Below are 15,464 nucleotides of genomic sequence, written 5' to 3'. Positions count from 1 at the left end.
ATCAGATGCCTTTCATCAGATAATACGAGATGAAGGAATCTTGGCTTTGTGGAATGGTACTTTCCCCTCACTGCTGTTAGTTTTTAACCCTGCCATACAATTCATGTTTTATGAAGGGCTTAAGAGGAAACTTTTAAAAAGACAACTGCAGGTGAGATTCCAAGGCTTACAAGAAAGATGATGTTTAACTTTGATTTCAGAAATTGTTCCTTTCAAATACATTGTTACCTTTTTGGCTTAGGGTTAGGGTGAATTTGAAGTTTTCCAGATTTGTTTTTGCATCCAGATACTAATTTTTTTTTATATTGTTTTAGCTGTCTTCACTGGATGCCTTTGCTATTGGAGCAATAGCTAAAGCAATTGCCACCACCCTCACTTATCCTATGCAGACAGTACAGTCAATTTTACGGGTATGTATGAATAATGCCAAATCACTTTCATTTCACAATGTAAGTTGTGAACCTTTATTCCATTTAATAGTTCTTAATTGGTTATTAGACAAGCATATTTTAACTCTCCAGACCCCACTATCTAGAGTTTCATCAATTTGTTCTAGCCCACTTCATAAGAGATTAAAACCTTGGTTTGGCACAGATTGTTATAAGGCAAAAAAGGCCTTTCTTACTGCAGTATATACTGTTCGATCTGACAACTCATTAGGTTCTTTTCAGTCACTCAGAGAGCATAAGAAGTTTTATAAAGCACTTTTAAAATCTAAGAAAGAACAAGTGCTGAGAGAGGATTGGGGGAGACTAACTGCAGCAGCTAAATTTAAGAACCCTGCTTGGTTCTGGCGCCTAGTTAATTGCTCTCCTATGGGTAGTCGCTTAGGTCCCACCTGCCAAATACTTCAGCAAAGGATTGTTACCTTGTTGTGGTGCTGGAGCTTGAGCACCTCAGTGATGCCATGAGCTAAACCGTGAAGGGCCACCCAAGACGGGAAGGTCATGACAGAGAGGTCAGACTAAATGCAATCCCTGGGGAAGGTAATGGCAACCCACCCCAGTATTCTTGCCGTGAAAACTAAATGGATCAGTACAACCAGAGATATGTCGGTATGCCATCGGAAGATGAGACCCCCAGGTCGGAAGATGGTCAAAATGCTACTGGGGAGGAACAGAGGATGAGCTCAACTAGCCCCAGACGTGATGACGCAGCTAGCTCAAAGCCGAAAGGACGGCTAGCGGCCGACGGTGCTGGTGGTGAACGGCGAATCCGATGTTCTAAGGATCAACACACCATTGGAACCTGGAATGTAAGATCTATGAGCCAGGGCAAATTGGATGTGGTTAATGGTGAGATGTCAAGATTAAAGATAGACATTTTGGGCATCAGTGAACTGAAATGGACTGGAATGGGCCACTTCACATCAAATGACCACCAGATCTACTACTGTGGACAAGAGGACCACAGAAGAAATGGAGTAGCCTTCATAATTAATAGTAAAGTGGCTAAAGCAGTGCTTGGATACAATCCAAAAAACGACAGAATGATCTCAACTCGAATTCAGGGCAAGCCATCTAACATCACAGTGATCCAAATATACGCCCCAACCACAGATGCTGAAGAAGCTGAAGTAGAGCAGTTCTATGAGGATCTGCAGCACCTACTGGACAACACGCCTAAAAGAGATGTTATTTTCATCACAGGAGACTGGAATGCTAAGGTGGGCAGTCAAATGACACCTGGAATTACAGGTAAGCATGGCCTGGGAGAACAAAACAAAGCAGGACATAGGCTGATAGAATTTTGCCAAGACAACTCACTCTGCATAACAAACACTCTCTTCCAACAACCTAAGAGATGGCTTTATACATGGACTTCACCAGATGGACAACACCGAAATCAGATTGACTACATCCTTTGCAGCCAAAGGTGGCGGACATCTGTACAGTCGGTAAAAACAAGACCTGGAGCTGACTGTAGTTCAGAGCACAAACTTCTTATTGCACAATTTAGGATCAGACTAAAGAGATTAGGGAAGACCCACAGATCAGCTAGATATGAGCTCACTAATATTCCTAAGGAATATGCAGTGGAGGTGAAGAATCGATTTAAGGGACTGGACTTAGTAGATAGGGTCCCGGAAGAACTCTGGACAGAAGTTTGCAACATTGTTCAGGAGGCGGCAACGAAATACATCCCAAAGAAAGAGAAAACCAAGAAGGCAAAATGGCTGTCTGCTGAGACACTAGAAGTAGCCAAGAAAGAAGGAAAGCAAAAGGCAACAGTGATAGGGGGAGATATGCCCAATTAAATGCAAAATTCCAGAGGTTAGCCAGAAGAGATAAGGAATTATTTTTAAACAAGCAATGCGCGGAAGTGGAAGAAGACAATAGAATAGGAAGGACAAGAGACCTCTTCCAGAAAATTAGAAACATTGGAGGTAAATTCCAGGCAAAAATGGGTGTGATCAAAAACAAAGATGGCAAGGACCTAACAGAAGAAGAAGAGATCAAGAAAAAGTGGCAAGAATATACGGAAGACCTGTACAGGAAGGATAGCAATATCGGGGATAGCTTTGACGTGTGGTCAGTGAGCTAGAGCCAGACATCCTGAAGAGTGAGGTTGAATGGGCCTTAAGAAGCATTGCTAATAACAAGGCAGCAGGAGACGACGGCATCCCAGCTGAACTGTTCAAAATCTTGCGAGATGATGCTGTCAAGGTAATGCATGCTATATGCCAGCATATTTGGAAAACACAGGAATGGCCATCAGATTGGAAAAAATCAACTTACATCCCCATACCAAAAAAGGGAAACACTAAAGAATGTTCAAACTATCGAACAGTGGCACTCATTTCACATGCCAGTAAGGTAATGCTCAAGATCCTGCAAGGTAGACTTCAGCAATTCATGGAGCGAGAATTGCCAGATGTACAAGCTGGGTTTAGAAAAGGCAGAGGAACTAGGGACCAAATTGCCAATATCCGCTGGATAATGGAAAAAGCCAGGGAGTTTCAGAAAAACATCTATTTCTGTTTGATTGACTATTCTAAAGCCTTTGACTGTGTGGACCATAACAAATTGTGGCAAGTTCTTAGCAGTATGGGGATACCAAGTCATCTTGTCTGCCTCCTGAAGAATCTGTATAATGACCAAGTAGCAACAGTAAGAACAGACCACGGAACAATGGACTGGTTTAAGATTGGGAAAGGAGTACAGCAGGGCTGTATACTCTCACCCTACCTATTCAACTTGTACACAGAACACATCATGCGACATGCTGGGCTTGAGGAATCCAAGGCTGGAGTTAAAATCGCTGGAAGAAACATTAACAATCTCAGATATGCAGATGATACCACTTTGATGGCTGAAAGCGAATAAGAACTGAGGAGCCTTATGATGAAGGTGAAAGAAGAAAGTGCAAAAGCTGGCTTGCAGCTAAACCTCAAAAAAACCAAGATTATGGCAACCAGCTTGATTGATAACTGGCAAATAGAGGGAGAAAATGTAGAAGCAGTGAAAGACTTTGTATTTCTAGGTGCGAAGATTACTGCAGATGCTGACTGCAGTCAGGAAATCAGAAGACGCTTAATCCTTGGGAGAAGAGCAATGACAAATCCCGATAAAATAGAAGAGCAGAGACATCACACTGAAAACAAAGGTTTGCATAGTTAAAGCAATGGTGTTCCCTATCATAACATATGGCCGCGAGAGCTGGACCCTAAGGAAGACTGAGAGAAGGAAGATCGATGCTTTTGAACTGTGGTGTTGGAGGAAAATTCTGAGAGTGCCTTGGACTGCCAGAAGATCAAACCAGTCCATCCTCCAGGAAATAAAGCCAGACTGCTCACTTGAGGGAATGATATTCAAGGCAAAACTGAAATACTTTGGCCACATAATGAGAAGACAGAACACCCTGGAGAAGATGCTGATGCTAGGAAGAGTGGAAGGCAAAAGGAAGAGGGGCCGACCAAGGGCAAGGTGGATAGATGATATTCTAGAGGTGATGGATTTGTCCCTGGGGGTGCTGGGGGTGTTGACGACCGACAGGAAGCTCTGGCGTGGGCTGGTCCATGAAGTCACAAAGAGTCGGAAGCGACTAAACGAATAAACAACAACGTGGGTAGTCGCTTAGGTCCCACCTGCCAAATACCTACAGTTATTTGGGAGAGTTACTTTCAGAACATTTTCAATCCAGAATTATTAAATAATCCAGTGGTGGTTCCCACCCAGTGCTGACTTCTCCCAAATGGCCTCCTGTGTCTGTAGCCGAGGCTAAGGATCTTGTTGTACAATTGAAATCTGGGAAAGCACCTGGAGCTGATTTCATCCCTCCAGAATTGCTAAAAGAAAATAAAGATTGGTGGGCCCCAGTGCTGGCTGCTCTTTTTACTTATATTAATAGCACAGCACATTTTCCAACTGAGTGGAATGAGGCCATAGTTATCCCTCTCTATGAGAATACAAGAAATAGACTTAACCCTGCCAACTATAGACCAATTAGTTTATGGATTCTTCTTAAATGGACATGTGCCATCATCTCTCTTCAATTCTAATTCTGAAATTTCATCAGACTAATTCTGAAATTTCATCATTTACCTTGGCCAGGTTGGAGGCACTACCTTCTGCAGTTCTGTGGGGGCAGTATAAAAACAATCCTTTTCAGCAGTGCTTACGCCCATGTGGATGGCTCTGTGGAATCCCTAAACCATATGCTCCTTTGTTGCTCTCTTTATAAGGAATCTTGGAAGATACCTATCCCATTTTAAAGAACTATCCTGCTAGAGAGCACAATGTCTATCTGTCACTGCTTCTATCTGACCAGGACCCTGATCTATCTTCCCAGATTGCCTGATTTTGTGCTACCATTTGTTGTATCTGTCCTACCTATGGTTGACATTTAGCACAAATTTTGGTGATTGCCACTGCTATCTGTGTTACAGTTACTATAATGTATTTTATGTAATTGTATTGCATATTATGTCTTTTTTAAAGTTTTATTAATAAGTACAGGTTTATTTATTTTATTGTTGTGCTCTCTGGCCCGAAGGCCATAATAAAGGTTTGATTTAATTATGTATAGATAACCTATGTACAGGATTGTAAAAGCTTGTTCACAATACTTTGTATTATTTGATGCTTAACAACCAGAAAATGCTATGTTGTTGTTTATTCATTCAGTTGCTTCCGACTCTTTGTGACTTCATGGACCAGCCCACGCCAGAGCTTCCTGTCGGTCGTCAACACCCCCAGCTCCCCCAGGGACGAGTCCATCACCTCTAGAATATCATCCATCCACCTTGCCCTTGGTCAGCCCTTCTTCCTTTTGCCCTCCACTCTTCCTAGCATCAGCATCTTCTCCAGGGTGTCCTGTCTTCTCATTGTGTGGCCAAAGTATTCCAGTTTTGCCTTGAATATCATTCCCTCAAGTGAGCAGTCTGGCTTTATTTCCTGGAGGATGGACTGGTTTGATCTTCTGGCAGTCCAAGGCACTCTCAGAATTTTCCTCCAACACCACAGTTCAAAAGCATCGATCTTCCTTCTCTCAGCATTCCTTATGGTCCAGCTCTCGCAGCCATATGTTACTACGGGGAACACCATTGCTTTAACAATGCGGACCTTTGTTGTCAGTGTGATGTCTTTGCTCTTAACTATTTTATCGAGATTTGTCATTGCTCTTCTCCCAAGGATTAAGCGTCTTCTGATTTCCTGACTGCAGTCAGCATCTGCAGTAATGTTCGCACCTAGAAATACAAAGTCTTTCACTGCTTCTACATTTTCTCCCTCTATTTGCCAGTTATCAATCAAGCTGGTTGCCATAATCTTGGTTTTTTTGAGGTTTAGTTGCAAGCCAGCTTTTGCACTCTTCTTTCACCTTCATCATAAGGCTCCTCAGTTCCTCTTCGCCTTCAGCCATCAAAGTGGTATCATCTGCATATCTGAGATTGTTAATGTTTCTTCCAGCGATTTTAACTCCAGCCTTGGATTCCTCAAGCCCAGCATGTTGCATGATGTGTTCTGCATACAAGTTGAATAGGTAGGGTGAGAGTATACAGCCCTGCCGTACTCCTTTCCCAATCTTAAACCAGTCCGTTGTTCCGTGGTCTGTTCTTACTGTTGCTACTTGGTCGTTATACAGATTCTTCAGGAGGCATACAAGATGACTTGGTATCCCCATACCGCTAAGAACTTGCCACAATTTGTTATGGTCCACACAGTCAAAGGCTTTAGAATAGTCAATCAAACAGAAATAGATGTTTTTCTGAAACTCCCTGGCTTTTTCCATTATCCAGCGGATATTGGCAATGTGGTCCCTAGTTCCTCTGCCTTTTCTAAACCCAGCTTGTAGATCTGGCAATTCTCGCTCCATGAATTGCTGAAGTCTACCTTGCAGGACCTTGAGCATTACCTTACTGGCATGTGAAATGAGTGCCACTGTTCAATAGTTTGAACATTCTTTAGTGTTTCCCTTTTTTGGTATGGGGATGTAAATTGATTTTTTCCAATCTGATGGCCATTCCTGTGTTTTCCAAATTTGCTGGCATATAGCATGCATTACCTTGACAGCATCATCTCGCAAGATTTTGAACAGTTCAGCTGGGATGCCGTCGTCTCCTGTTGCCTTGTTATTAGCAATGCTTCTTAATGCCCATTCAACCTCACTCTTCAGGATGTCTGGCTCTAGCTCACTGACCACACGTCAAAGCTATCCCCGATATTGTTATCCTTCCTATACAGGTCTTCCGTATATTCTTGCCACCTTTTCTTGATCTCTTCTTCTTCTGTTAGGTCCTTGCCATCTTTGTTTTTGATCATACCCATTTTTGCCTGGAAGAAAATGCTATACTTTTGCCATACGTCTGTAAACAGAAATTAAGAGGAAAAAAGTGCAGGAAAAAAAAAGTTCATTTATTCATTTTGTTTCCTTTTCAGTTTGGACATCACCGACTGAACCCTGAAAACAAGAGATTAGGTAGTCTTAAAAATGTTCTCTACCTTCTTAAACAAAGAATAAAGTAAGCTTTGCATTTTTTTAATTGGCTTCCACTTAACCTAACTGAATACTGTATGCTTACTAGATTACTGTAAATTGGAGAGTCACCTTGATTGTAAATGGTTAAATAGTTGCATAGTTACATATTTATGAATAAAACATTTTACTTTAAAACTTGAACATGAAAACACCAATCCTCTCTATAGATATTTTTTTGGTTCGGTTTTCATGGCCATTCCTTTCCAAATGTGATGTTACATTAATTATTTATATTTATTTATTTATTATTCCACCTTACCACCCAATAGGCATACAACAGGCATAATAAATTTTAATGATAGAACAAAAAATATCCTAGAACTATCTTATGATAAAATATTCATAGAATTTTAGAATTGGAAGGGACCAAAGAGGTCATCCAGACCAACTTCCTGCTCAGTGCACAGTCCATACAGCATCTCTGAGAGATGACCAGTCTCTGATTGGAGATCTCTAATGAAGGAGTTGTCGCTACATCATACGGAAGTCTGTTCCACTGGCTGACAGCTCATACAGTTCCTCCTCCTCTGGATATCACAGATACCAAGATAACATGATCACTTTTCTCCAAAGTGCCAGTCACCTTCAATTCTCCAACCAATTTCTCCCTGTTGGTGAGGATTAGATCAGGACAGCAGATCTGCTGTATTCCAGCTTCTTATAAATGAAGTTGTCAGCAAGACAGTAAAAGAGTATTGGATCTCTGAATCTTGGCTGAATTAAATTTCTAGCAGATACCAGGATGATGGAAATCCCCCACTATCACTATTTCATGCCTGTTGAAAGACTGGTCTTCTGATACATAAAGACCTCATTTGTATTTTTTGCCTACTGAGGTGGTCGATAATAAACTCCCACATTTTTCTTTCTCTCTGTTTATTCTTACCCAAAAGCTTTCAACGCACACCCCCATGGTTGGTGGCTCATAAGTAATGGAATGAATGGCTGACAGGCAGCTCCATAGCCAGGTGTGGCCTGTTTCCTGGGTACCCCATGACCAATCAAGCAGATAAAAGGCCTGGAGGTCGTTCTGAGTGTCACGTTTGCATTTGGTAGCTGTTCACTGGAACACTCAACATGAGGTCCAAAGAGGTGTCCATGAGAGTGAAGGAGGCCATCATTAGGCTGAGAAAACAAAATAAACCCATCAGAGAGATAGCAAAAACATTGGGAGTGGCCAATACAACAGTTTGGAACATCCTGAAAAAGAAGGAATTAACTGGCAAGCTCAGCAACAGCAAAAGGCCTGGAAGACCACGGAAGACAACTAAAGTGGATGACCACAGAATTCTGCTCATGGTGAAGAAGACCCTTTCACAACATCTAGCCAGGTCAAGAATGCTCTTGAGGAGGTAGGCATGTCATTGTCAACATCTACAGTAAAGGGACGGCTTTATGAATGTAAATACAGAGGCTTCACAACAAGGTGCAAACCACCAGTAACGCTCAAGAACAGAAAGGCCAGATTAGACTTTGCCAGCAAACACCTAAAAAAGCCTGCCCAGTTCTGGAATAAGATTCTTTGGACTGATGAAACCAAGATTAACTTGCACCAGAATGATGGGAAAAGTATGGAGAAGGAAAGGAACATCTCATGATCCAAAGCATACCACATCATCTGTCAAGCATGGTGGAGGCAGTGTTATGGCATGGGCATGTATGGCTGCCAATGGAACCGGGTCACTGGTGCTTATTGATGACCTGACTGCTGATAAAAGCAGCAGGATGAATTCTGAAGTGTATAGGGCTATACTTTCTGCTCAGATTCAGCCACATGCTGCCAAACTGATAGGACGCTGCTTCATATTGCAGATGGAATACAGCAATAGCTACCCGAGAGTTTCTCAAGGCAAAGAGGTGGGATGTTCTTCAATGGCCAAGTCAGTCACCTGATCTCAACCCAATAGAGCATGCTTTTCACTTACTGAAGACAAGACTGAAGGCAGAGAGACCCACAAACAAGCAGCAGCTGAAGGCAGCAGCAGTAAAGGCCTGGCAAAGCATCTCAAGGGAAACTCAGCCTTTGGTCATGTCCGTGGGTTCCAGACTTCAGGTGGTCATTGACTGCAAAGGATTTTCATCCAGGTATTAAAGGCGATCCTTATGTTTGTAATGATGTTGGTTTGTTCCATTACTTATGAGCCACCAATGATGGGTGTGTGTGTATGCCACTGGCTGCACTTCCTGAATGGTTAGTGCCCCACTTTTGTCAAACCCCTTGAATTACAGCTGAAAGTCCTGACTTTGCTCCCATCTGGGTGTGTTTCCTTTCAACTTCAATGTGGTGTACAGAGGCTAAATGCCAAAACAGTTATCCTTGTTCCAATATTTCTGGTCCTGACTGTACATCTAGATGCCCAGTGGAAGACGGAATCTGCAGTTCTTTTTGACCAATTAGATAAAGCCAATGGGGCATTGGACTTATCGGCATCTGGTCAAAGAACACTCAGTTCAGCAGACACTGAGTCTATAAAATATACATCCAGCTCTTAATAAGCAAATAATGGTTGAGGAGTTTTTATTATTTTTTATGTATAAAGGCTACAGTTGAACTAATCTTTGGACGTCGTCTCCTTAAATCCTTAGTGATTCTTAACATTTGCATGCAAAGAACAAAAGGGACCAAATCTGATATTCTGTATGTTTGCCATAGAAGGAAGAATTATCTGCCTTTTCTTTTTTAATAAATATTATGTTTAATGTTTCTTTATAGGCGCTTTGGATTAGCAGGACTCTATAAAGGATTAGAGGCAAAGCTGCTCCAGACAGTCCTCACTGCTGCACTCATGTTTCTTGTCTACGAAAAACTTACCGCTGTTACTTTCACAGTCATGGGGTTAAAGCATTCATTGAAGAACTAAAATATAGGACTATAAAGCATATAAATTTCTTAAGTTTTATTATTATCAGAATACCTGGCAAATAAGGTTAATTATGGGTGCCATAAGCAGTTTTATCCCAAGGCCAAAATGTTATATTACTGTGCTTGTGTTTTCAGTTAAAACTTTAGAATGTATGTAAAAAGAAACTTGAAATATAATCTGGAAGTATCTACTCCCAGTATCTATTAGATGGTTTGATCATCTTTTTGGAAATGTTTTTATAAGAGCAAAATTAAAAATATTCCAGTATCTAGAAGGCAGCTCCTTTATTCAGTTCTATATGAAGACTAGGGTATTCTTCGATTTTTTCATATATTTTAAAATACACTTCCACCATTAACTCTCCATTTGCTGTCAGACTGTATTTCAAATATTTGGTGTTACACAATCATCTTAATAATAATCCAATAAAGATTTCATAAAGAATTGTCCTTAGATAAACTTTAATTGGCTAAGAATGTTTTAATTCCTGTGCAGCAATCTAAGAATTTTGAAGAATTCATTTGAAATTGCATTAAGCATCAGTTTTCTTACTGTTTTAATGCATAATTAAATATTGTGCCAGGCTTCCCTAATATGGTAAAATTGGATAATATACATAAATGCAGAATGTTAATAATGTCAGATTTCTGACATTTAAAAAATTAAAATTATTCCATACATACTTCTTTCCCTCTTCTATCATATGAACCATTTTAACATAAAATGTAGAAATGGGAATTATCTTTTTATACATAGTAGAAGCCCCACCTTTAAAAAATGTAATTACCATGTGAAATTGTTCAAACATTGTGATTATTTATTATGTACCAAAATAGGTAACTATAAATCTTGAGTTTATATGCTACCTCTCTGGTATAATTATGGGACAGTTGGAAACTTCAATTCCATTTTTTAAATTGCATTTTTCCTTTTTGTTCCAGTCCAAGTGCATCCTGTTGATTTTAACTATTTAAGTCAACTTCAAAACATAAAAATTGGCCTATTTCAAGAAATCATAGTTAAGATTTAACTATGCTATTGGTTTAAAGAGTATTTTAAACAGTATTTATTTAGGGTTAATAAATAAAATCAGTTATTGCAGCCATGCTAGAAGAAGAGAATGAGGATTGAATGTGCAAGTTTATGATTCATTCTTATTGTAATAAACCAGAGTACTGTACTATCTGTACATTAAGTAAAAGCACATGTACCCTAGTATTAAAACTACAATTAAAATTTGAAAAAAGGATCAACCCACAACAAATAATAAACTTTCCATATTGTAACCGTAATGATTGTCTGAAAGGCTAAGAAGTATTCCAGAGTATTTATTATTACTCCAGATCCATAATTCATAAATGAAGAATAAATTTGTTCTGAAAGTGATAAATTATTCTATTTCTCAAAAGAGATTCTTTGGACTGATTCTTACTTTTGTTGGCCAAATGTTAGGTCACAGTAACCCTTAATCTGCTTCCAAAGACCAACAAGTTTCTTTATGAATCACACAAATTATTATTACTATATTGACATGGTGGGAGGTCTAAGCTGCTCCCGTAGACTCTAAGAGCAATGCTGGCAGATGCAGGAACAGGAACTAGAAAATTTGGGAGGGGGGAAGCTAAGTGTAATCTGCAATGGAATTAGGAAGGGTGGGGCTCTGAAGGCATGAGAGAAACCCATCCATCTAGAACAAGGAACTCCTAAATCAAACCTAGAAGAATATGAAAGCAAACATCTGTACTATTGTTAAGGAAACTGTTTAGACATAGCTTTTATGTTTAGATAAATTTGGGTGGAGATGATGAGAACTCTAGGTGGGAAGACACTCATTTAGTGGGAAGAACATCAAGCTTCCACAGATCAATTTGGAGCTGAGGTTGTGGCAAGATTAAAGACTCAAGGAATGCTGGTCATTGATGTATTGAAATAATAGTTCCTCAATTAACAAGGACATGTATACAGTAATTGAAAGTGAAATGTGAGGATGAATCAAGAAAAAATGATGAATCAAGAAAAAATGAAATTGTCAAGGTGGAAATGAAACCATTTATATGTTTTAGGAAAAACAGGAAAGAGATTAGGAAAACTGAGATTAGGCCAGTTGAATTTATATGTTTACATGGTGTACTTATTCTGTGTGTGAGTTTATACAAAGGAATGGAGTGTCAATGATCCTTAAAAAGGGCTTGTCTTGCTTTCAGTGTTCTTCAAATGGTAGAGAAAGGTACAACAAGATACTGTAATTTATTTTATATATTAACCAATATGGAAGGATTAGTTGAAGAAGTGGAATTAGCAGGAATGATAGGGGAATATGACCATGTAATGCTGGAGTTCTTGATTTTAAAAAGCTGACTGTAGTTCAGATTTTTTTTTAGTTCAAGAAAGCATATTTTAATAGAATAATGGCAGATCAGTTTTCATGGCAGGAGAAGCTAATGGAAAAAGGTGAGAGTGCATTTCCTTTGAAAAGGAGCTATTAATTGCTAGTTGCAGAAACTTTCAATGAGGAAAAAAATGGAGGATAGTAGAAGAAGCCATGCGGCCTCTCAAAAAGTTTAGCAATAATAGGAAACAAACAAGGATAAACAGGAGATAGAAAGAGGATAATGTCACCAATGAAGAGTTCATATACAGTAAATGAACTCTTCCAGAACTGTATCAGGAAAGTTAAAGCTCAGAATGCTAAGAACAACAACAAAAGCCTTATTTAGGTTTGTTTAAAATAAAAGAAAAAGGGAAAAACTAGCATAAAGATGGCAAAATGCTAGCAGGTAACAGAAAAGGCAGAGCTGTATGATTCCCAAGTTAATTCAGTCTTTCACCAAGTACAGTATAGGTTAAATCAGGAAATGTGACAAGGTAAAGGAATAGGATTGAAGCTTGACACTGATAGGAATGTGATCAGGAAATACTTTTAGCCTTTTCCTACTTACGGTCTGAGCGTAGGACAAACATGCCATGGCAATTTCTTTTGCCCTCATCCCAAACTCAACTTTCCCAGCTTGCCGGAAACAAGATCTAGAGAGTGGGATAGCAGCTGCACAATAAAGTGGGACACACTACCCATGCTGGATAACACACATGCACTTGTGGATTGAACAAACATGTTAGTTGGCTAGCCATATTAATGATGAATGTTTATTCACACACCAGCAACAGTATGCCAGAAACACAATTTCAAACATCTCTTAGAGCAACCCTGAGGACTCCTTTTCATATCCCTCTAAACATGGCATGACTATACCCCTCTAACACTGTTTAGAACATGTCCTTATCATGCAGCTTTTGTTTCTTCACCAACCCACCATGGAGATAGTCTAAATTCAACCTTAGTTTTCCATCTGAAAAAGTCTTGGCATATATACAGTGGATATAAAAGGGTCTACACACCCTTGTTAAAATGCCAGGTTTTTGAGATGTAAAAAAACCAGACCAAGGTAAATCACTTCAGATTTTTTTCCACCTTTAATATAACAAGCTGTACAATTCAATTGAAAAAAACTGAAATCTTTTAGGAGGAAAAAATAAAAATAAAAAACTAGAATAATGTCAATTAAGTAATTGCTGTCCTGAACCTGGCAAACTATGTTTGCCAAGTGTCCAGGCAGTGATCAGGTGCCCAGACAAGTGGTTCTTTTAGATCCAGAGACAATAAGCACACCAGTGAATAAAGAGATTTTAAGCTTAACCTAAGCAGACAGAAACACAGTTTAGGCAGATTAAACAGAAGCATAAACAGCGTAACATAAAAATCATAACATACCAAGCAAGATGATACCCATTCTCCCATAGGCTATCAGGAGTCAATAATGACAGCGGAGATACCCCAGGGCGGCTCCATTTCCACAGCACCCAGCACTCAGGTCTGTGCAGAAGCTCCCAAACATAAAAGGCAATCCTAAGGTTTTTATCAAAGTCTGGCCCTAAAATCTCATGACCCTGTTTCCATGGTACTGAGACTGCAGGATCCGACCTTGACTGGAGATCCCAGGGTCTGGGCACCTGTTTATGACATGATCCAAGAGCCTGGGAAGCTATACAGATAAGCTAGTGCTTAACAAAAACAATCTTGGGATTTTCTCTTCTCCCCCACACTTTTCAAACAAAAATAAACAACAAGCCAGCTAAACATTAGTATAACTCACACTCTAAGCTTCTTTGTGTGAAGGAGAAAATCAAAATAGGTCACTTAATCTCCTCGAAATAACAATGGTCTTCCGCATTGCCACTACAACCTAATTGTGTTAACTCAGAGACACAAATAAAAACAAAGAATTTCTGAATTAGAAAGCAGGTGGTGGCGGCAGCAAGATAAATAGATCCTTTCAAGATCTCCCAGAGTTAATAAGATTTTGCTTTAATTTTGAAGAACAGAAAAATAATGACATCCCACAACAGAGATGGTACACAACACAACAGTAGCACAGAAACTATTAGCTTCAAAAGTCACTATAAAATTTCTAAGATTGTGAAGTTCAGAATATATTGGGCTATAAAGCAGTTTACATAATCAGTTCTTGTAATGGTTGCCTAATCCCAAATACTCAGTCTCACAAGCTCGGGCTTAAAGATAACTGATTTATTAAAGGAATAGTATGCAAATACAGAGAAAGCTGAGAATGAGCAAAAGCGTGCCAAATACAAACTTAAAAGCCTTGCCTTCAATCCAGTCCTGCCCCAAGCACTCGTCAGCACGCACCCCCTCCCAGGTGTTAGGAACCGTTAGACGCGCCTGGGAAAGTAACCTTGAATAGAATTGCAAACCCAAACATACATTCCAAAGATCCAAAACAAAGGAGAGCGCAGGAATGGAAAAACCCCGAATGAGCCAAGCGAGTATACACGGAAAATGACTTGACATGTGAAACGTTACAATGTTAACAGAACATTGAAAGGAGAAACATGACATATCGCCCCCCAAAAAAAAACAATGCTAAGGAGCGGGCTTGTCAGGGTAGGCAGAGTGAAAACGAGCAACCAGACGGGGCGAGTGTACATCGGGAGCAGCAACCCATTCAGGATGAGGGAAATGTTTCCAGCGAAGGAGGTACTGCAAAGTGGAGCGCTGGCGGCGGGAGTCCAGGATTTCCAAAACCTCGAAGTGTTGCTGGTTATCAATCATGAGAGGAGGTGGTGGAACCGGTTGGGGATGCCAGCGGTCCGACGGTAGGTAGGGCTTGAGCAAACTGCAATGGAAAACAGGATGTAAACGTTTGAGGTTATGGGGCAAATCGAGTTTAAAGGTAACAGGGTTAATTTGTGCTATAATAGGAAAAGGACCCACAAATTTAGGGCCAAGTTTCTTTGAGGGTTGTGGTGATTTAATGAACTTGGTGGACAAGTAGACTTTATCTCCCACAGCAAAAGTAGGTTCACGGGAGCGTTTAGCATCGGCATGTCTTTTGTAAGTGGTTTGAGCATGGAGCAGAGCTTGCTGAATGTTTAGCCACGAGTCTTTGAGAGTGTCAGCCCAGTCCGTGAGAGAGGCTGGTAGGGGCTGCGGGTGCGGGAGTTCAGGGATCGGAACGAACTCCCGCCCGAAGACAGCCTTAAAGGGAACTTGACCAGTGCTCTGATGCACGGCGTTGTTATAAGCGACCTCAGCAAAAGGGAGCA

General features: G+C 40.2%; 2 protein-coding genes across 2 annotated transcripts in view; one reads left to right on the top strand and one right to left on the bottom strand.

Annotated features, from left to right (window-relative positions):
- Window positions 1-11,224, top strand: part of SLC25A17 (solute carrier family 25 member 17) — a 32,646-nt gene extending 21,422 nt beyond the window's left edge. Inside the window, exons 6-9 of the mRNA XM_063308165.1 lie at window positions 6-151; window positions 315-410; window positions 6,879-6,961; window positions 9,692-11,224. Of these exons, the coding sequence (XP_063164235.1) occupies window positions 6-151; window positions 315-410; window positions 6,879-6,961; window positions 9,692-9,839 (473 nt within the window). The 3' untranslated portion in view covers window positions 9,840-11,224. The remainder of the gene's footprint in view (window positions 1-5; window positions 152-314; window positions 411-6,878; window positions 6,962-9,691) is intronic.
- ADSL (adenylosuccinate lyase) overlaps window positions 1-15,464 on the bottom strand; it is a 275,527-nt gene that overhangs the window by 78,537 nt on the left and 181,526 nt on the right. The gene's annotated exons all lie outside the window — the stretch shown is intronic.

Source organism: Candoia aspera, chromosome 7 (genome assembly GCF_035149785.1).
Source record: "Candoia aspera isolate rCanAsp1 chromosome 7, rCanAsp1.hap2, whole genome shotgun sequence".
Lineage (NCBI taxonomy): Eukaryota > Metazoa > Chordata > Lepidosauria > Squamata > Boidae > Candoia > Candoia aspera.
Note: the sequence above shows the minus strand (reverse complement) of the source record. Positions and strands in the feature narration are given on the sequence as shown.